Below are 22,373 nucleotides of genomic sequence, written 5' to 3'. Positions count from 1 at the left end.
TTGCTCCTCCATAGGAAATCTCCTCAATCTGATAGGATTCCATTAGAAGGAAATTAAGGATATCATAGGGGAATACTAGTAACAATTAGAGAGTTAGTTATAGTACCTGGTCATAAATAGGGGAAGCGGGAAAGGGAGGGGGAGAACATTGATTCAGTGAGTTTGGCTAGGGCTTGAGTGAGAGAGCTCGAGAAAGGGAGGTTCCAAGTACCTCGAATACTTAGATATCTTGTAGTTCTGTTATACCTTTAAATGCATTTGGTTCTATCAAAATTACTTAGTATGTGTTCCTTTTGGCGATCCCACAAAAAAATGAGACCACCAAAATCCAAAGAAGATCAATATTTAACAAGGGTAGATGCTCTCCTGAAAATAATCATAGAAAATTTGCAAACGTCTGCGGCTATCTTTGACGAAACATTGAATACCAATAAGAAATAGGCGGGAAAGATATCTGAAACTACTGTGACAACATTAGTGTGCCCCTCTAGAAGATTGCAAGATCACCATCTATACTTTTTTCTATCAGGAAGTTAATGCTCCCTGGATTCCCACCAAAAGAAAGACCAAAATATTTAATGGGAAAGCCACTACAGGAGCATAAAAAAATGACGAGCTAAAACTATAAAAAGAGGCTCCATTCAAACAAACTAAGGAATACAGGCTAATTAAAAAAAGTCAACCACTGAAGCACATAAAGAAACATGGAACTCTAAAGAGAACCAAATATCAATCGAAGTCCTCTCAAAATCTCTGAAGATTCTATTGTTCATCCAACTCTAAAGGCCCCACAAAATTGCACAATACGTGAATCATCACAAAAAACACCATTCTCCCAGAAGGGAAAATCAAGGAGGACCTCCTCAATCATAAATCTACAACCCCTAGGTTGGGCTGACCGAAAACCAAACGTCTAAAAAAACCCCAAACCAAACAAGCAAAACCACAAATCTAGATCCTCTGCCACACTCCTATAGAGGATACAACAGTACAGCCCGATCAGCAGGGTAGCTTCCTCAAAACCGATCTAAGGTATTAACTCCTACATGGAGTACCTGCCCACACAAGAAGTTCAACCTCCTTGGGAATTTTTGCACTCCACAATAAGGTAAGATAGTACCACTAGAGGGAGAGGGATTCACCAGACACCAATAGACAGAACCGCACAAAAAAAACCTTTTGAAGGACTACGACCTCAAAGATGTAAATCCCTTCTCTCTGGACAAATACAAAACTCCCCACTCAAGGATAAGACAGTCAAAATCTCCGTTATTTCCCTATCGAACAAATAACATTCAAACCCAAGAGAGAGAAAAGATGTGCTACCAGAATTAAAAAGAACAGTTGTCACCAAATCATTTCTCATAATGGAAGTATGGTATAAATGAGGAAACGTAGAGCATATGGGTCTATCCCCTAAACAATTGTCCTCCCAAAAGTAGGTATCCATCCCATTAGCAGGTGAGATGATAAAAAATTCAAACCAAGAATGTATCTAAAAAAGTAACAAAAAAACATCAGCTAGGATTCAGTAGAGGTTTTGCAAAAGCAGCTCTAACTTTGCATAATGTGCTGTTCTCATTAATAAGGTAAGACGATACTTTTCAACATACCTGCTCTTATATCCCAACTATGAAAAAGAGACACATATCACACATTCTAACACTTAATTGGACATGTGTCAAACATGTGTTGAGCATAAAAAACACATACCAAGCATTAGTTGAACAAATTGATTACAGTTCCAACACTCGTTAAAGACATGTCTAACTCTTACAAAGAAAATCTGTTGGGACATGTGTCAAACATGTGTTGAGCATAAAAAACACATACCAAGCATTAGTTGAACAAATTGTTTACAGTTCCAACACTCGTTAAAGACATGTCTAACTCTTACAAAGAAAATCTGTTGGACACTAATGAACATATGTCAAAAAATTATTGGACACTAACAAAAGTATTAAAACTTTATAAATTTACAGGATAGAAAACAACAGAAACATCCTCACTTAATCCCTCTTTCTCAATCTTTTCTGCCAATCTTTTATAGCTTTTTTATTTTCTTCAAGATCCAAAATGGATTGTGTATTCAAAGAAAATAATTGAAACAATGCCTTCAACATAACAACGATGAGATCAACTTACCCTTGAATCTTTTTAATAAAGTTATCTGCTTTCTTTCATCACCTCTTATACTCATAAAGTATTTCAGACTCGTGGCATGTCTTAGAAGAAGCAAAAGATCTGTCAGTGGTGCAGCTACCAATTTAATAGGCAGAGAACCAGAACCCCCTAACAAGATTTCCAACTGATTCCATCAATCACGTAACAGCATCCCCTTCATCTCTGTTGAATTTCTACCTATTTGGATGTTGTTCATTTGATTTCAGAAATCCTACGTCATTTTCCCCTCTTCCCCGTTTCCCTTTCCATCATTTTGAGAGAGGGAGAGGAGCAGGAGAAGGGGCATAAACTTTAAAATGGACTACAAGCCAAACGAAAGCATTGCAAGCTATTCAACATACCAAAGAATGAAAGAATCAAAACTGATCTCCTCCGGCCTATGGAAGCAATCCAAAAGTCTATAACCTAATATCAACCTCTGGAATTATCTAATTATGCTATCTAAATTTATAATTTAAATGAAAAGGAAAGAAAAATAAGAATATGGCATTTCCATCATCCTATAAGAATGCTTGTTCAGTGAGAAAACTGAGGGATGTAGATATGACTTCAACAAATTGCCACTACATGTTATCAACAGACGTGTTGACATCTATGGACATACAAGGGATGATATTATTGTTTGGCTCTGGCCTAGATATTAAGAAACCAAAATATGAAAAAACATGATTTAAATTAGAAGAATGACCAATGAAAACTTACAGACTGTTTTTCCTCATTGTATCTTTTTGTCACTTCTTGGAAGCGTGCTAATGCCTATGGAACATCATACCAAATCAATTAATAAAAAATAAATAAAAAATAAGTAAAAAAAACAGGTAGTGGGGGGTAGAGTGAGAGAGAAAAGAGGGAGGGAACGCAAAGAATATCTCAACACCTTCCGGTACTCTGTTTCAAATTTCCGTAGCTCATTTCTCTTTCTCAAAATTTGAGCTTCGATATCTTTCAGTTTTTTCTGTTGTCTCTGCATAGTCTTTTGTACATTGTGTCTCAATAGTATATGCAGCAGTCTTGAAAAAGTTATCTCCTGGATAAACACGAAATATGTTAAAAAAGCAGTTAACACCAAACAGAACAAAATTTGAAAGATGAACTAAGAAATATAAGTTAAGACCATAAACTGCAAAAATATGGGTGCCGGCCTTTAGCTCTGAGACCTCACAAGGCTGAAGACCTTCCAAACTCTTGAAGAAAGCAGCCTCAGGGTCCTTAGCCATTGCCAACTGCAACAACACATGAATTCATTCAACCATCAAATCTGATCGTAACGAAAAATATGACGTGATGACCTTTCTGGTCAAAAGAATAGGAAACAACAGTAAACTACACATAATTGGAAATTGAAGTACCGCATTGACAGTGGAATCCATCCTGTACACTTGAAAATGCAAAAAGTACAACCCAGCAGACGTTACTTTCCCAGTCTTCTCACTATCTTCCTACGGAAAAGCAATGGAAAAACCACAGTACGTCAACACGAAGTTGAATCATAGATTCCAAACATTAATTTAATCAAAACTATTTTTCAAGTTGGGATCCACATGACAGGTTATGGATATGGTAAGCTTTCATCAAACTACTCACGGTAAACCTACTATAAAACACAGTTCAAAGTATGTCCTTAAGTATCATAAATATCAGACTGCCATAATAATTTTACGTTCAGAAAACTGAAAGGAGAGAATTTTTCCAAACATCTCCAATGGAAAAATCATAAAGAAAAAAGTTTTAACATATATACAGCTTTTTTTTTTAACAGGAAAAAAGTTATCCATCCAGCTTTAGACATAGCCATAAAGAAGCTCATTGGACAATTGACATTAAAGACTTGGGGCAAGGACAACTAAATAGCTTTAGGAATAAACAATTCATCTTTCCTTCTAAATTTCACTACCTATCTTCATAAAATAACCTCATTTAAATTATGAATCAATTTTAAATAAAATAAGTTGCTTTGTGACAAGGACAATTTGATTCCTCCAGAACTTCCACCATTACTCTACTGTGGTGCTCAAGAACCATAATAATGACATACAGATTTGACCAAATTTGGAAACCAAAGTTTGGAAAATATAAATTGTAAGATTTAGTTTTTTTTACTTGAAAACAAATGAAAGAAAATATGAGGCATACAAAAATAAAGCCCCAATCAAAGGGGGCCAAACTAAAACATAAAAAAGGTTTCAACTAAGCAAGATAAGACCAATAGGATTTACACCTAACTCAAAGAAAAGCATGCAACCTAACAAAGGACCACATATTCTCCAAAGGCCTCTCAATCCCCATAAAGATTCTATTGAAAGCCTAGTTTTTGTTTAAGTGCTTCTTCAAATAAATTGGTTATATGCAAGAAAATGCTAGAACTGCAATGTTTGATGATAACACCTACACTAGATGTTGATGACATTGCCATCCAACAGGGGAATGTACCCACAAGTTCATCTATATCAATTAACAAATAGAGAAAATTACATATACACTTTGAAAGGTGATACCTATNGATAAACACGAAATATGTTAAAAAAGCAGTTAACACCAAACAGAACAAAATTTGAAAGATGAACTAAGAAATATAAGTTAAGACCATAAACTGCAAAAATATGGGTGCCGGCCTTTAGCTCTGAGACCTCACAAGGCTGAAGACCTTCCAAACTCTTGAAGAAAGCAGCCTCAGGGTCCTTAGCCATTGCCAACTGCAACAACACATGAATTCATTCAACCATCAAATCTGATCGTAACGAAAAATATGACGTGATGACCTTTCTGGTCAAAAGAATAGGAAACAACAGTAAACTACACATAATTGGAACTTGAAGTACCGCATTGACAGTGGAATCCATCCTGTACACTTGAAAATGCAAAAAGTACAACCCAGCAGACGTTACTTTCCCAGTCTTCTCACTATCTTCCTACGGAAAAGCAATGGAAAAACCACAGTACGTCAACACGAAGTTGAATCATAGATTCCAAACATTAATTTAATCAAAACTATTTTTCAAGTTGGGATCCACATGACAGGTTATGGATATGGTAAGCTTTCATCAAACTACTCACGGTAAACCTACTATAAAACACAGTTCAAAGTATGTCCTTAAGTATCATAAATATCAGACTGCCATAATAATTTTACGTTCAGAAAACTGAAAGGAGAGAATTTTTCCAAACATCTCCAATGGAAAAATCATAAAGAAAAAAGTTTTAACATATATACAGCTTTTTTTTTTAACAGGAAAAAAGTTATCCATCCAGCTTTAGACATAGCCATAAAGAAGCTCATTGGACAATTGACATTAAAGACTTGGGGCAAGGACAACTAAATAGCTTTAGGAATAAACAATTCATCTTTCCTTCTAAATTTCACTACCTATCTTCATAAAATAACCTCATTTAAATTATGAATCAATTTTAAATAAAATAAGTTGCTTTGTGACAAGGACAATTTGATTCCTCCAGAACTTCCACCATTACTCTACTGTGGTGCTCAAGAACCATAATAATGACATACAGATTTGACCAAATTTGGAAACCAAAGTTTGGAAAATATAAATTGTAAGATTTAGTTTTTTTTACTTGAAAACAAATGAAAGAAAATATGAGGCATACAAAAATAAAGCCCCAATCAAAGGGGGCCAAACTAAAACATAAAAAAGGTTTCAACTAAGCAAGATAAGACCAATAGGATTTACACCTAACTCAAAGAAAAGCATGCAACCTAACAAAGGACCACATATTCTCCAAAGGCCTCTCAATCCCCATAAAGATTCTATTGAAAGCCTAGTTTTTGTTTAAGTGCTTCTTCAAATAAATTGGTTATATGCAAGAAAATGCTAGAACTGCAATGTTTGATGATAACACCTACACTAGATGTTGATGACATTGCCATCCAACAGGGGAATGTACCCACAAGTTCATCTATATCAATTAACAAATAGAGAAAATTACATATACACTTTGAAAGGTGATACCTATATGGCCAAACTATAACCGCCACTGACATCATGTTCAAAAAAGAGCAGCTGGAATAAAAAAAAGGATAAGCACAGAAATCAGTAATATGAAACGGCTTACAAAGCGGATGCANAGTATCATAAATATCAGACTGCCATAATAATTTTACGTTCAGAAAACTGAAAGGAGAGAATTTTTCCAAACATCTCCAATGGAAAAATCATAAAGAAAAAAGTTTTAACATATATACAGCTTTTTTTTTTAACAGGAAAAAAGTTATCCATCCAGCTTTAGACATAGCCATAAAGAAGCTCATTGGACAATTGACATTAAAGACTTGGGGCAAGGACAACTAAATAGCTTTAGGAATAAACAATTCATCTTTCCTTCTAAATTTCACTACCTATCTTCATAAAATAACCTCATTTAAATTATGAATCAATTTTAAATAAAATAAGTTGCTTTGTGACAAGGACAATTTGATTCCTCCAGAACTTCCACCATTACTCTACTGTGGTGCTCAAGAACCATAATAATGACATACAGATTTGACCAAATTTGGAAACCAAAGTTTGGAAAATATAAATTGTAAGATTTAGTTTTTTTTACTTGAAAACAAATGAAAGAAAATATGAGGCATACAAAAATAAAGCCCCAATCAAAGGGGGCCAAACTAAAACATAAAAAAGGTTTCAACTAAGCAAGATAAGACCAATAGGATTTACACCTAACTCAAAGAAAAGCATGCAACCTAACAAAGGACCACATATTCTCCAAAGGCCTCTCAATCCCCATAAAGATTCTATTGAAAGCCTAGTTTTTGTTTAAGTGCTTCTTCAAATAAATTGGTTATATGCAAGAAAATGCTAGAACTGCAATGTTTGATGATAACACCTACACTAGATGTTGATGACATTGCCATCCAACAGGGGAATGTACCCACAAGTTCATCTATATCAATTAACAAATAGAGAAAATTACATATACACTTTGAAAGGTGATACCTATATGGCCAAACTATAACCGCCACTGACATCATGTTCAAAAAAGAGCAGCTGGAATAAAAAAAAGGATAAGCACAGAAATCAGTAATATGAAACGGCTTACAAAGCGGATGCACATGGAGAACAAGACCAAGAATCAAGAAAATTTGCACATATCAGAAGAGACCATTTGGATGAAAGTTACTGGCAAAACTACACCTTGAATTTACTTTGTGAAGTTGAAGTAACCCTTATAGCAATTCCTGCCTGAGCTTGCCCCTCGTTAATTGTCACACCAAAAAAGTGAGCGCATTTCTTATCCACCTATAATAAAACAAACATAACAAGATATCAGAAATCCTGGAAATGTTGCTGCTGTTCTACCATCTTGATGTAAGCAATATATGATGCACCTTGCCACTAACTGATGTTCCAATAGGAAGAGGCCCGACTGTAACAGTTCCATTCAGAGCTTCTTCAAGAACATTATCAGAAACTGTAGTCTTAATAGGAACACCCAGCTTACTAAAACATAAATAATAAAGGTGATCAAGAAAAATCTAGACGACTAGACCAGTAAATAACTCAATAAATTTGCACCTGAACAAAGCTGCAAACATGGTATGGACAGTTCCAAGATTGGACAAAATCTATTGCCATAAATAACTCAATAAAAGTGATCAAGAAAAATCTAGACGACTAGACCAGTAAATAACTCAATAAATTTGCAACTGAACAAAGCTGCAAACATGGTATTGACAGTTCCAAGATTGGACAAATCTATTTCCATATCCATGCCACTAGCATCAAGGGCCTGAACACATTAATTACACAATGGAAGAGTTAATTAACAATCGTGACCTCAATTTGAATCTCAGAGAAAGCTTTGATTGGGAAAAATAAAATACTATGTATGGGATGGAAGTATGTGTAAGCCACATAAGGCCTACAAAAGTATATAAATCTTGAATTTGAAAATAATGAAGTATCTCTTTAAATATCATAACAACGCATCATAACAAGTTGATGGTGACAAGGAGACAAGCACCTCAAAGCCAGCACTGTCATATTGCCTTCTCTTCTCTGGATCAGATAGGATGCTATAAGAATATGCGACCTCCTTAAAATGCTCTGAAGCTTCAGGGTGTTACTTCCATTCTTGTCTGGATGATATCTACCACATTTTTTGGGGTAAGAATCACTTTGCAGATGGATGGTTCAAAAGATGAAAACAAATTTATTTCTTTTTTATATAAAAATTTGAAAGTGGAAGGGAGGAAATTGAAATGCGTAACTTAATTTAATACACCAAGAGCCTAGCTGAAATCTTATTCTGTAACCACTTGCAGCAATTCGTAATTTAATGTTAATGCACCTAAAGCCTAGCTGAACTGTAACAGAGCTGAATATCAATCACCACTCGAGTTCCAAACATGCTGAAAAGATGAAGAAAAAGAAAATTCCATCTTTCAGATATTACCCTCAAACAAAATGTCTGACCAAATTAACCATAATAATCTTTATGTTCTTTAAAATTAGACCAACGCAGATTAATAATCTTCTTACGTCTCAACTTGGGCATTTGCATACAGCATCTTCCCATTCATTATTGAAGGGAAGCAAGCGGTACGATAACATATGAACTAAAGAAGATCAAATTTCAGTGATACGAAGTGTAGAGCAAGAGAATTACTTGAAAGCAAGCTTCCTGTAAGCAGTCTTGATGTCCTGATCAGTGGAATCCCTGGAGACGCTTAAAACCTCGTAGTGATCCCGTTGAAGCGCTGGAGCGGAAGGTCCTTCCGACTTTGAACCCGTTCATCTCTCCTTTGGATGGGGGAAAAGTCAGTATCCTTTCAAATCGCTTCAAGAATTGGAAAATTACCAAATTTCAAGAAGAAAATCTCAAAATTCAAGGAAGAAGAAATTATGTGAAAACCATTAGAAAAAAAATGCATCAACATCAAAGCCTATTTCGGATTGAGCTCAATTTTCAGAAGATTAAAGGAAGCAAGTAATAATCCGTTGGTTAGGATCTAATCCACAAACAAGGGGCGTTGATACAAAATCATGGAAAACGAAATGAGACCCGGGGTTTCTGAAGATTTGCAGAGAATGTGGAGAAATTTTTGCAAGGAATTATTGTAGAAATGGTGTATTTCTAATTGCAAGGAATTATTGCCGAACCAAACCAAATCGTGAACACTCCTAATATTTGCGGAGTAAACAGGTAAGTATCGCATTCATTTTTAAATAATTTTAGTTTTGTACTTGATTACAAATATTCTTGTGGCAAGAGTTAAAAGGCACCGTCACTTTTGTTAGGGTTGTTTGTTGTAGCCATATTAAATTCTTTTTAGTTTGTTAGGTGTATTTTCATTGAAGTATTTACATACATTATGATCCGTTGAGAAGCAGAGATAGTAATGCCTAATCAATAGCTTACCTCAACTTTGTTGAACCCCTGAAACTGAAAGCATACACCAAAACAGAGACTCAAGTATTATAAGCATGGATGCACCAATTTGACCATTGAATTCTAGAAGACAAAATATGGTTGAAACTTTCTTTTTGTTGCTGACTGGGAAAAGGAAATAAACCTTGGCGGAAGTAATGCAATGATTCTACCAACCGAGCTTTTTGACTGACCCTCGGAGAATATTGAACCATCACTTTTTGAAAGATCTAAGGTCCCATCATCTCCTTCATTCTCAACATTCAAATTGATGCCAGTAGATTTACTATTACTTCCCATACTCGTAGCACCAGCTCCAATAAGATTTTATGCTTTTGTGATGGTGAAATGAAGAGTGTATGTCATTCCGTTGTTTGAGAAGCTGATTCCTGAGTTTCAAAACCTTCAGAAATGCAAAGAGAAAGAACGGCATATCCATCCAGTAAACATAAATAACTTTGTTAAGTGATAAAAAGAAACTATACTAAGTGAAACATAATTTTCCTTCCCACTCCAAAAGGTCAAAAGAAATAATATAAAATTATATTAAATCAAGAAATGAAACAAAACTTATCCTATCAAACTAATGTGGAAAAAAAAAACAAGTCTATTGAAAAAAAAAATCATTGATTGAGGAACATTTAGAATATCATTTGTTTGGAAAAATGATAATTACAAAGCATATATTGAGTAAGTAAAACTTTGGGACCGAAAATGACCTCTATATCACCTTTTTACTTTCTGTACTTGGAATCCAAATGCCTAATACACAATACAACTCACTTTCTTTACGTAAATAAAAAAGTAATAAGCTCAATGGCAGACTGACATTGAAGTTATAACAAACCTTTGATTTCAATCCCCATTTGTATTGCTTAATTAGTAAGAAATACTTGTTAGAGAAATCGTCTCAATTTTGAGATAACAACAATGCGGATTCTATTAGCCTTCCCAGCTTCTCTCTCAATCTGGAAATAGTGTTTCTCAAGACTTCAGGCACTAATTCCTCCATGTCACCAGATTCATCATTCTGCATAGCGTGGAGCTCCCTTTTCAAATATTTGAGAAGACTAGCCTCTGCCACGTTGACAAGACAGACTGCAGGGTTTGTGCACCTAAATTTCGTCACCATGAAGGCAGCAAGAACAGGCTGATCAGCCTTTACAAGCTCTGATATGAAGATAGGGAAGGTAATCTTCCTAAAAAGAACCAACCCTCTCCTACTATTAGTACTTACACTCCTCCCTTTCTGTTTGAGGCATGTTAATTGGTCGCTACCAAAAAAGTTTCCCACCAAATAACAGAGATAGGAGAGAGTGTTATCATAAGAAGCATTGATGACAATGGTTGACACAATTCCTGAGGCTAAAACAAGCAATAAAAAATCAAGGTCTCCGCCTTGTTCATCTGAGATTCCATCTCGTTTCAATTTGCTTTCAACTGCATTTAGACTCTGCAATCTTAATGCTTCATAAGGCAACAACATCGCCAACTTCAAAGTCACAAAACAATCTTTATCGTCTAAAATGTCGCACAGGGTTTTGGCATCGTCTTCATCAAGCAACATTCCACAAGATTTTGACAATGATTCATCAACCAATCTCAGCACATCCTTAGACCGAGAAAGTGAAATGAGTTTTTTGAAAATTTCAGTCCAACAGACATGTAAAGGGTGAGGTGTAGGAGCCGGGACAGTCTCACTCCCTCTACTCTCTGTCGGTTCCACTTCCTGAAAGCTTTCCCACCCTTCATCCCAACCATCTATACTCCAATCATTTCCTCCACTGACAGCTACCGAGCCTTCAGCTTCATCTCTCTTAATCAGGAAAAGTCCATCCCATTCCGCCAAAATGGCCAGCAAACTATCTGCATGGACATTTGTAGTTGCAACTGCACAGAATTCCATAAAGCAAGAAACTGCAGTCTCGATGCAAGAAAGGTCATCGGACGTGACTTCTAAGCAAGGTGAGATTGTCCCCGCAATTTGAGTTGACTTTAGGGCAACTAAAGTACTTGTAAACCTGCTAGAAGTATCTTTATTATCATCTAATATTGTTGGAATACTTGTTAGGTCACTTTTCTTGGTTGTATACTGGAACTGTTCCCAACCTTCCCAAGGTAAAACATTATACAGTATCTCAGACGAGAAACCTTTGATATTTCTACCTGTGATATACTGCATAAGCTCTAATACATAGACACGGACAGATCTTGGTAATTGCAGATTAGCAGAGAACTCTGCCATTCTTTCCCAAACTTTACCTCTGGTACTTCTTAAATTCTCCAGATCACCTTCCAATCTACTAAGTGAAGATAATAGATGGCGCAGATTCTGGTGCTCATGTGAGTAATTGACCAGGTCAAGTAGAACGGACTCCAATATTTGCAGGTATAGACGAGAAATATCTTGAATCTCAATCTCAATTCCAGAATTCAAAGCAATGGGATATAGTGACACCGACTCAGAAAATACCTGTTCTACAGCTCCAAAACCACAACGAGAGACAATCATCGCTCTGCAGAAAACAAAAGCTTCAAAAGCAGAATCATCTAGTAAACCATAAGTCGCATAGCTTACAATGGTGTTCCAACTCTCACTTGGTGAGACACTATCCTCTATAACCAATCTAATAAGAACCTTTAGACAATTCTTTAAACACTCAGGATTCATCTTCAAACATTCACCTCTGGTGTCAGTTTTTCTCATTTCATCCAGCAATCTAATATAAAAATTCAAAAGGATGATAAGGCACTCCTGCCATGCTGAGTTGTCAGGTATATCTCCGTAGTTACTATATAGGGGTAAAATTATAGTGAAATACTGTTTCATAGCATCCAAAGCATCTGAATGAGACAACAATCTAAGATAAGTAGAGCTCAAGTCATAACTGTGGCCAAGTTGCCAAACAAAAGCCTGAAAGTTCTCCGGGCTTCCATTCTTGAAATCAGTGCTTATTCTAGTTTCCAAAGTCGTTAATAGTTTCAGGATGTAGTGTTTATAAACGTCCTGGGAACATATGAGACCTTTCGGCACTGGATCAGAATATATACCAACAAGGGTCTCCACCATTTGTGCCAAAGCTTTTATATTACCATCCTCAATGTGCAAGTAGATTTCACGGCTGAAGTGTTCAAAATTCAGCCTACTTAATCCAGCAATATTTTTGAAATTGAGATCCTTTATGACGGCGACTCGTCTGCATTCTTGTTCAACAATTTCGTAGAAATGAGCCAAACCAAAACTGGAGTCATGTACTTCGTCGTGTTGTGTCTTTTGTGGTAACCATCCACCTTTTTCCAGCTTCAAGTAGCAGTCAGCGAGCAACCCATATATACAGTGTAGCCGCAACTTATCAGTCCCATTAATAGATGGGTACACAGCGGTGGAAATAGTTTCAATGGTTTCTGCAGCACAACCAATAATCTCCTCTCTGAATTCTGAGATTTCGACCATAATATCCTCATTGTTCCAAGCCTCTGAAACCAGGATGGAACTTAGATATTTCAATAGCACCTGCAGGAAAAAATTATTTTTCATGGTTAAGATAAGGCCATTGTCTTCTGTACTTGCACTTAAAGATATGAAAGCTAGCATACTTGCCTCAGTCCGATTCATGCCATAGGTATTAGCTAAATTAAGAATATCCTTCAAAATATGTTTCTTCTCCAAATTTACTGATTCAATTAAGGACAGAACAACTCTCTCAATGTAATAACGGTCTCCAGATAAAAAACGTGATGTTTCAACATCAGGAATAATATTCTCCAACGTTCTAGAATGATCAGCTATACGTTTCTGTTCTTCTAGCTTAAGTTTCCACTCCCGCCAAAATGTTGATTCCACTTCATTACTTTTTCTACTTTGATCTGAGAACAAGAAAAGCATGAAAGAAGTTTTCATCACATTTCAAAGTAACAAAACGAAGCATTGTAAAAAATAATAATAATAAACCATCAAAGTAATATAAAAAGCAAAGCTAATCACCAGAGCTAAAGGTGTTCTTTTCTTTAAATTTTTCAAGAACCAGCTACCTCCTTTGAGTTGGACCGTCGCACACAACTCGAGACTCGTGCAACGAACAATATGTCATCCCCACAATCATTATGCTACTAGCTTCTTGGTAGTCTTCCCTTGTCCGTAATTGCTCTTCAAAAACTTCAACCCCATTGAAGGCATCCACCAGATTCAACAACAGCAAACAGCCAGTCAAGTCTGCCACCTTGGTAGGAGATTCAATAACTGATTTTGCAAGAGAGGTGATCAAGCTGTCTTTAGGAACAAACCCATTCCTAGCAAGCCATGACAATAGAGTAGCAATAGCTTGCGTTTTCAAACTTGAGTATTCTGTTCCAGGATCCAGTTTCTTAATTTCTGCATTCTTACTCAGTTCAAGCAACCAAGGAAGTTGCAAATAAGCAAATGACAAAAATTTTCCATTCTCTCTCAGAAAGGTAGCCAATTTAGTTCTATTTTCAACAGGTAGGTCTTTTGCAACAAGAAGTAACCTATTCACAGTACTTTCTAGAAAAGACTCTTGATCGTTCCTGCCAACACCACCAACTAATTCAAAACAATCTTTGAATTCACCAATATTTTGAATATTGTTTCCTTGAAGTGAGGAAAGCAAAGTACTTTGTACTGGAGGGTTTGAACAATCTGTGCCAGCCATCACCATTAATTTTGTGCACTGCCCTTGCATATCAAGTTCTTCCCATGCATGGAGGAGTTCAGAAATTGATTCCTCATCACAGTGGCTCAAAGAGAAACCTAGTAGGTGCTTTCGAGAATTAATATCCATATTCTCAAGGGAAGGACCCCTTGCTAATGCAGCACACAAATCCCAAACGGAACCATGCCCTTTCTTTGTTAAACCAAGGCAGAGATCAAATGCCAATTGCAGATCACCAGCAACTGCAGCTTCTCTAGCTATAGCTTCTTCAACTGCTGATATCTCGGTTGGAGAGCTCAATCCAAGAAGCTTGCCAACCTGAATGAGTTCTTCAACATGTATATAAGCTCCAGTCTGACTTGAAATTGCCATTTTTATTATTTCCATTGGATCTTTTATTTGTCTGAATTGCACGGGCAGAAGAGTCACTCCAAGGCTTGGTAGTAATTCTGTGAGAGCATCAATAATATCAACCTCCGCTTCGACATATCTACTGCTCGGAAATATGTTGAGACACTCCTTTGCCTTCCAGACCTGTAAAAAGATTTACCATGGCTATCATTCAACTAGTATGCACTACTTGGTAGGGGGGAATCCACAACAAACTACATCCTAGTTTAGGGTAGAATTTAAGTCAACTACATTTAGTGCAGAAAGTTTGTTATGTATAGGTCATTGCATTCTTATCCTCGACTTTTTTCAAGAGTATGAGATACAAACAATCTCCACAAAATAAGATACGAGATAAAAGAAATTGCAGTTAGTTAACATTAATCACTCAGTTCTCTTTAAAGTAGAGTGGTTGCTATAACTATTGCAGTTCATCCAACCAGATCAAATCATATATACTAAAATGTTCACAAGAGAAATACTATAAATAAATGAAAATAATATTATATTCAACCATGTTTATGGTGTTAACATAGTGTAGTTAAGTTCATATTTGAGCTTCCAGTTACTCATCGAGTAAGATGTCATTTACTCATCTTAAGGATGAGACATAATTGTTGTTCAGTGTCAATTAAGTTTAAGATTCACATAATTATCTAGGTATCCACAAAACAAGGGGTAAGAGCTCATGTCAAGTATTTAGAAAAATTAGACACAAATTGAAGTTCTGAAAAAGACAATTAAAAAAACTCGGCTATACGTAATAACTGATTAATTAAAATTATGAAAACTTACTTCTGGACCGTTAAGACTTGAAGCAGAGAAAAAGTACTCTCTAGCAGCTTGAATGACAAGGTTTTCAGCCTTCTCTGCTGACAAAGAGACCGAACTTGTACCCTTCAAGTAGTTTCTTGCAAGCGAAAATTTCCCAGCTTTTAACAGTCCACGACAAAATTCTACCAGCATATACTCCAGGTCCAAAAAAGGAAATGCCTTCTCCTTCAGACACAGCATGTCATGCCACATATTTGTCCAATCATTGTCCGATCGACTGGACTGTCGACGAATAAACTTTGAGAGTATGAGGCGCATAATTTGTTTTACACCTTTACCATCATCCTGACCTTCTAAGAAAAATTGCATTGGCTTCGGCACCTGGAACGTTAGAAAGCAAATTGGGTATTGTTGAATTTGACGTTAAGAGGGAAGAAAACAAACAGTAAAGAGTTTCAGTTTTATAATACTAATCTCAACTGGTTATGATAAGTCTACCAACCTGGTAATAGGACAAAAGCCTTTGTGCTTCAACGTGGCCTTCTGCCAGCTTGAGCCTTCTTTTCAGGTCATCAGAGGATTTGGTGTCTGAAGTATTTTTTAACATAAACCAATTACAATTAAGAGATTATCAATGACTGAGCTGTAAATACAGCAGGCGGCAGAGCAAACAATTATGTAGAATTAATGTGCAGATAAGATAGCTTTACAATATAGAAGCATCAACATAGCATAACAATTGTGGAAAGTAGACCTCACTACTGCTAGGAAGGCATCATTTCGGAATCAGCCATTGAGGAATTGGAACCCCTAGCTAAAATGCTTTGGATGAATATAGTCAAAGCATTTGTATGGCCATAGAAAGAAACTTTTGGATATTTAAAGAAAAGGGAAAGGATTAGAGGGAAGTTTATTGCATAGCTAAAAACCATTGGTGATCTCTAACATTATTTTTTTGTTATTACACACCTTCTTTTGACTCTGGTTGAGTTGCTTTTTTAGTTAACCCCTTTGTGTGAGATCTAGCGTTTTAAGATAACTTTTCTCAAACAGCCTCTTTAAAAATTTTATAAAAAAAAACAAATTCTTATCAGAATAGAGTTAAAAAAAGAGACTAGTTTCAAACTTGCATAACTGAAAAGAATACGTCACCAATAAAGTTAAAATTACCTTGTATTTGAAGTAGCTTTGTCAAAATGCCTGCCATGGTACTCCATCTATCAGTTACGGTAGAGAAATATATGCACTGTAACGCACAGTCAACAGCTTCAACGTCACTCCTAAAAAACTCATTAGTTTTGAAGTCTCTGCACCATCCTTCAATGACCAATAGGCATATCTCCAACTTATTCTCTGTAGCTAGTTCCTTCATCCATTTAACTAAAAATGATTCAGTCGTATCTTGATTTTCCAAAGGGTCAGATTCTTTTTTAGGAACTGAGGTCATATCAGTTGATCTTTTTCTCATGAATGGAACTGCTTTGTCAACTAATCTTCTGATTACACTTTCCTCATTTATACCCTTCAGCATCAACTTAAATTTCTCATACGAAGACAACTGTTCCCAAGAAACAAGATCAATGCAGATATTATCATCGCTTCCTTCAGAATAAATTAGCTGATGCAAGTAACTGACATCCTCACAAAATTCTTGTAATTCATGAATACCTTTTCGGTTAGCACAATCAAGCAAGCAGAGACAGTTGTCAAGCTGTCCACTCAAAGTATCAATGTCTCTAGCTCTTTTCATGTACCACATTGCAAGTTCACTAATTGAAGGCCAGATAAGTCCAAAATATTTCTTGACAATAGGTTCAGTTCTAATCTGTGAACTAAGCTCATGATTTTCAGGTAATTTCATTATAAAGTTTAACATCTTCTGACATTCAACCCAGTCCTCTTCCCTCACTGCAATGCTAGTAGGAGGAGACCTTCCAGGGAGAAGCTGCAAATAAGTCCGCACAGGAACTGTTTCAGGAATAGCAGATAAAACTTCTAACAAGAAAGGACTCGTGGAATATGTGTAGCGCTTGAACAAGAGGTTTAAGGCTCCAATTTTTCCATTTTTTGCAAGATTAATAGCAGCTTCCTTGATAGGCTTCATGCGGAAGCTACTATATTCCTGCACAGAAAATCTGATGAAGTTGTGCTGTCAAATTGCTAGTCAAAATAAGTTACAAAAACAATGAAGCTTCGTGAAGAACCCAACACAGGTACGCAATAGAACTGAGTCAAAAAATCTTATAATGTTCAAAGGTACAATCCAGTTCAATCACTAATCGTTCATTCTTTCTCACAATCACCATGAAGCATGAGATAGGGAACAACATTTCATATCCATAAATCTATTACAGACATGCTATATCTACAAATGCATTAATTGGTCAGGGACACCCTTTCTCATAAAAAGCAACGAATAATAAGGCTTATTATCAATAGTCTATATAGAATAACATTAGTATCCTCAAAGCATATACCTGCCCATATTCATGCCAAGATATGTTTCCAGTCTGTCCTTAAATTGCAGTAACCGGAGTCTAGCCAGGCGGAAACTCCATATTTCATCGCTTTCAAGATCTTCTACTTCAAGAAACTGGTAATGGTTGGTTAGTTTCAGCCCATAATCAAGCATTGCCTTTACAGCATCTTCTGTTGGTCCAACTTTTTCAATACATTCAGAAAGGATGAAAACCTGATCCTTTATCTTTGACAGATATGCATTCATATCATTAGTTCCTTGATCAGAATGCAGCCACTGTGACTTCAGAACTTCATCTTTATCCAAGCCATAACAATTAGCAAAGTCCAAGGCATCTTGATACTTCTGATTTCTAGTGAAGAGATTATACATTTCCAAAACAGATCTATGTGCGAGTGATAGCAAGCTCCACTCCAACCGAGAGATGACACGATCATTAAGTAAGAGTGAAGATGAAAAAGAGAAAACCCGAGAGAGAAGGCCGAAACTTCTTGTCGCCGGAAAAAACTCGCAAGTTCGATGTTGGAACCCGAATCACCGAGAAAGGGAGAACTCCGACGTTAAGTTTCGGGTTGTTGAGATTCTCCGTTGTTTCTTTCCAAAAACCCTAACATATTCACGGACCTTCGCGTGGCTAGGTCGACATTGTGGGATCTTGACGGACTGAGCGGAAGAGAAAACGCAGAGGAGAGAGGGAGAAACGGAAAGAGGAGGTTAAAGAAGATAGGCGACCTGCGGGGCACAAACCGACCCGATTTGGTGCGCCCGTGACCCGAACCGATACCTTTTTCCTTCTGACCAATTCTATCCCAATTTGGAAGAATGTCTCACCCATTTCCATTGTTACTCATTCTATAGGACATTTTAAGAAGCTTAATCAAGTTGGAGAATATCTTTGAAGACCCGAAATAAGCTCGGCTCGGGAAGTCTACAACCATGTAAGTAGCCACATGGATTATTCAAGCAATATTTGTAAGAGTCGATTAGAACAATGGGCAAAAGAGTTTGGAAATTGGCTCTTTACGGTCAATACACTGTTCGAGTTAGCTGAGGGAAAAGATATAGTTGGCTCTTTACTGATCTCCATTTGTCGAATAGAACCATCCGATGCAACAATGATGAAGGTACACCTGAAATATAGAAGTTGAACAGATTACACGATTGATCAAAAAACGAAACTAGAAATCCCAACTAAATACTACACAAACCAGAACTTATGTATAGCCAATCTTGGATAATTGCTTACAAGTAAGATCATGCTCCCATAGTATTGGATAATTGATATCTCTTCACCGTTTGATTTGATAAAATATATTGTATTGGTATCATCAACGACTCCAAGAACATTGCAACTTTCAGACCATGCTCCCATAGTGAATGAAGCAACATTGGTGTCTGATGCATGGGAAGATGAAGATAAACTATTTTTATTTTTCTCTGCTTACTCAACTATCTGTGTCTGATAACATTGGTGGCTGATGCATGGGAAGATCGAAATTCATAAGAAAAACAATACCCAAAAAAATGCCGAATGAGTCCAAGTAGTCATCTTCCTTCCGCAATATCGTTATCTGATTTCCAGCAGCCACTGCAACACGTTCCCCGCTTGAAGAAATAAATAATGATACCGACCTTTCTATTCTCTGCGGTTGGTTATATCCAATCCATTTATCCCCGAGTCTACCTACCATTGCACGTATCAGGAGAAAGGTAAGAATAAATTCATAGAATATCTCAAAAGAATGAACATTGTCAAGAAACCCAGTCTTCACGAACAAATCAAGAATCGTTATCTTGCAACTAAGTGATTTTAAGAACACAGCCACTCACAAGATACACATTCTTCAATAATAACTTTCGACATTTCTTATACATCTTAACTTGAATTGATCCCAATTACATCACAATTGAACAGCAAAAAGCTTCCAAAAACGATTGATTTACACAAGCGTGGCAATTCAATTGAGCAACATGCCAATTTGTCGATAGAAAAACTTGTCTGAAAATTGAATCCGAAAGAAAATTGCACAGAAATGCAACATACCTCCAATGCGAAACAGAGAAAGGAAGCTCCATTTGGAACCCGTGATTGCCTAAACGCAAACAGAGAAATCCACATATAATACAACAACAAGGAAATCGAGAAAAACAAATTGAACACTACGGAGTTGGGGTTATATAGTTCGAATCAGTGAGAAGTAAGAAGAAAGGAGTTGAGTACGGACCTGGTGAGGAGGATAGTTGGGATGGAATGGTCTCGAGGCGTGGCGACAAGTTTCGTAAAGTACTTTCTGCTCGAGCTCCTCCATGGCCAGACTTGAGTTTCTCCCAGAAATTACGAACCAGAGGGAGAGAAAGGGGGCCAGATTATGGTTTTACATTGAACCCCGAAAACCCGAACTGATGACCCAACCCGAATGATATGGGTTGGATTGACCCAAAACTAAAAAATATATATTAAAATATAATTCTTGTTTGTTTATGGAAATGTCGGAGTGGTTAATCGACGATACTAATAATGTTTCGTATGCGGTTTCGATTTTCCGTGGACTCTATTTCTTTTATTTTATTCTTTTATTATTTTGTTTAATTTCTTTTTTATGTGGATTCATTTCCCTCCATGACACAGCAACATGATTATGAGCTAGTTGTGGCCAAACCTAGGGTACATATTCGAGCTCCCTAACGAGTCATGTGTAGACAAGTACTACACATCCAACTTCACTCAAACTGAAGAATAGAGTTCAAGGCCACGATCTTTTTATGAAAACATAAATCCCACCATAATTGCATGTTATTGTATTTTCTAACTCTAATAGGAGGACTACTTACTAACTATTATTAAATACTCAAGTCACGTGTAGCCCTTAGGTTAGATCAGGGCGTATGCATTTCTTTTTAATTGTTATTTCTATCTCATTATTTCGTTGACATGTATAGAAGACATGGGGCACGCATCATCATTATGATTGCTATGCTATGTTTCACTATGTTATGTCATGTTATGCTAAGTTATACGATGTATATGTTATGTGGTGTTATCTCATGTTTATAAGTTATGCTATAGTGTGACTATGACATGATACAAAATTATGTTATGATGTTGATAATCTATGATACATAAATCTACATACATCACGCCATCTATGAGAAACCTTGGTCCCAAGTTAGAGGCAAGGTCGAGCTGAATGACTTGACCTAATATAGATGAAAGTTGATTTGTGTCGTAGATGACTGAATATGCATGTGCAAGCAGCGTGTGTAGCCCAACAAGCTTGGATTTCACACAAGTTTTGTTCGATGAGCAAAGACAAATCTTGCTTAAGGTCTGACGAAGCCACAAAATCGGGCATGTAAGGCACGGGCTTCAAACATCGACTTTGAGCTTGACTCAAATGTGTTAAAAGACAAACAAATTTTTTGCAAAATAAAACGAAGAGAATTTAAAATATAATACACATTATATTTATATTATATCAAAATAATGTTCATATAGTTAGAAAAACACAAAATAAGGAATGAACACAAAATATTTAAAAACAAAAGGGTTGAGGACTACAAGTGATCTATGACACATGTTCCAGAGTCCGCTCTCAACCTCAACCAGCTCCTTATTTACTTGAAAAATATGGAAGACATGGAGTGAGTACAAAGACTCAGAAAGTAGCGTACTTGTAGTCTCTTAATCGTGTCCTTGGTATGCTAGGGTATACCACATTCGTTCTTATCTTATTCTAGTTCTTGTTGCAAGTATGTAGGCCCTTTGATTATGTTCTTGACTTGTGAGTTCTTACCATGATCTGTACTCAGGACCTTGATTCTTGGATTCTAAGGTCTAAAATCTAAAGAACCTTCGTACTATGGTTATGGGTTTTTGACTTTAGAACTTGGATCTTGATCCATGTTTTAATTTTGAATTGTTGTCACGTTTATTGTTACTTTCTATGTTCTTATTATGTTATTGTTTTGTTCTCCAAAACACTCTCCTAGTAGGGTACTAGTCATGAATCTGACAACCTATATCCAAGGCTTCATACATTCCAAGTGACACATTCTAAACTACGTCCAAGACTTCATGTGTGCCATAATTTGGCTTCATGTGTGCCATAATTTGGAGTTAATTCTCTTCGTGGTCTTCTACAAAAACAAAAACAAAACTTGGATGTGCAGATGAATTCGAATTCGAATGTAGCCTCACATTGGGATTTCAAGCTTTTAAGCTTCTTCTTTAATGGCAGCCACGATTGGGGGAATAGTCTTGAGGCTCTTTCAACACTCGATTCATTCATAAATCTTGTGGACAATGTTGTTTAGAAGATGTAGGAACAAGTTTAAAGGGAAATGATGGATAATTTCTCTCAAATTTGAAAGAAACCCGAGACTAGGAAACTCAAAATGTCAAAGGCTATGACTTGCAATTGGGAGCTCAATTTAACTTGATTATTGTTCCAAATGAAAGCCCCAACTTCAGATTTTATAGAGGGAACTTA

The 22,373-nt window shown here is 36.4% G+C and overlaps 2 protein-coding genes and 1 pseudogene across 2 annotated transcripts; all 3 read right to left on the bottom strand.

Annotated features, from left to right (window-relative positions):
- The window catches only part of LOC111793989, a 29,079-nt pseudogene extending 18,578 nt beyond the window's left edge, over window positions 1-10,501 (bottom strand).
- On the bottom strand, window positions 10,201-18,818 carry LOC111793950 (MAG2-interacting protein 2-like). The gene is given in 7 exon segments (XM_023676037.1): window positions 10,201-13,084; window positions 13,172-13,437; window positions 13,556-14,774; window positions 15,426-15,785; window positions 15,907-15,992; window positions 16,575-17,539; window positions 17,882-18,818. Coding segments are annotated over 7 exon segments (5,874 nt in total). The 5' UTR covers window positions 18,256-18,818; the 3' UTR covers window positions 10,201-10,480.
- A 49-nt stretch (window positions 18,819-18,867) lies between these two features.
- Window positions 18,868-20,256, bottom strand: LOC111793979 (MAG2-interacting protein 2-like). The gene is made up of 5 exons (XM_023676076.1): window positions 20,109-20,256; window positions 19,928-19,976; window positions 19,400-19,567; window positions 19,130-19,278; window positions 18,868-19,013 (listed from the first exon to the last, which is right to left on the bottom strand). The coding sequence occupies exons 1-5, from the start codon at window positions 20,190-20,192 to the stop codon at window positions 18,957-18,959; spliced, it is 507 nt and encodes a 168-aa protein (XP_023531844.1). The 5' UTR covers window positions 20,193-20,256; the 3' UTR covers window positions 18,868-18,956.
- Between the last annotated feature and the right edge of the window lie 2,117 nt (window positions 20,257-22,373).

This window comes from Cucurbita pepo, chromosome LG01, assembly GCF_002806865.2.
Source record: "Cucurbita pepo subsp. pepo cultivar mu-cu-16 chromosome LG01, ASM280686v2, whole genome shotgun sequence".
Taxonomy (NCBI): domain Eukaryota; kingdom Viridiplantae; phylum Streptophyta; class Magnoliopsida; order Cucurbitales; family Cucurbitaceae; genus Cucurbita; species Cucurbita pepo.
The sequence above is the reverse complement of the archived record's forward strand: the minus strand, read 5'-3'. Positions and strand labels throughout refer to the sequence as shown.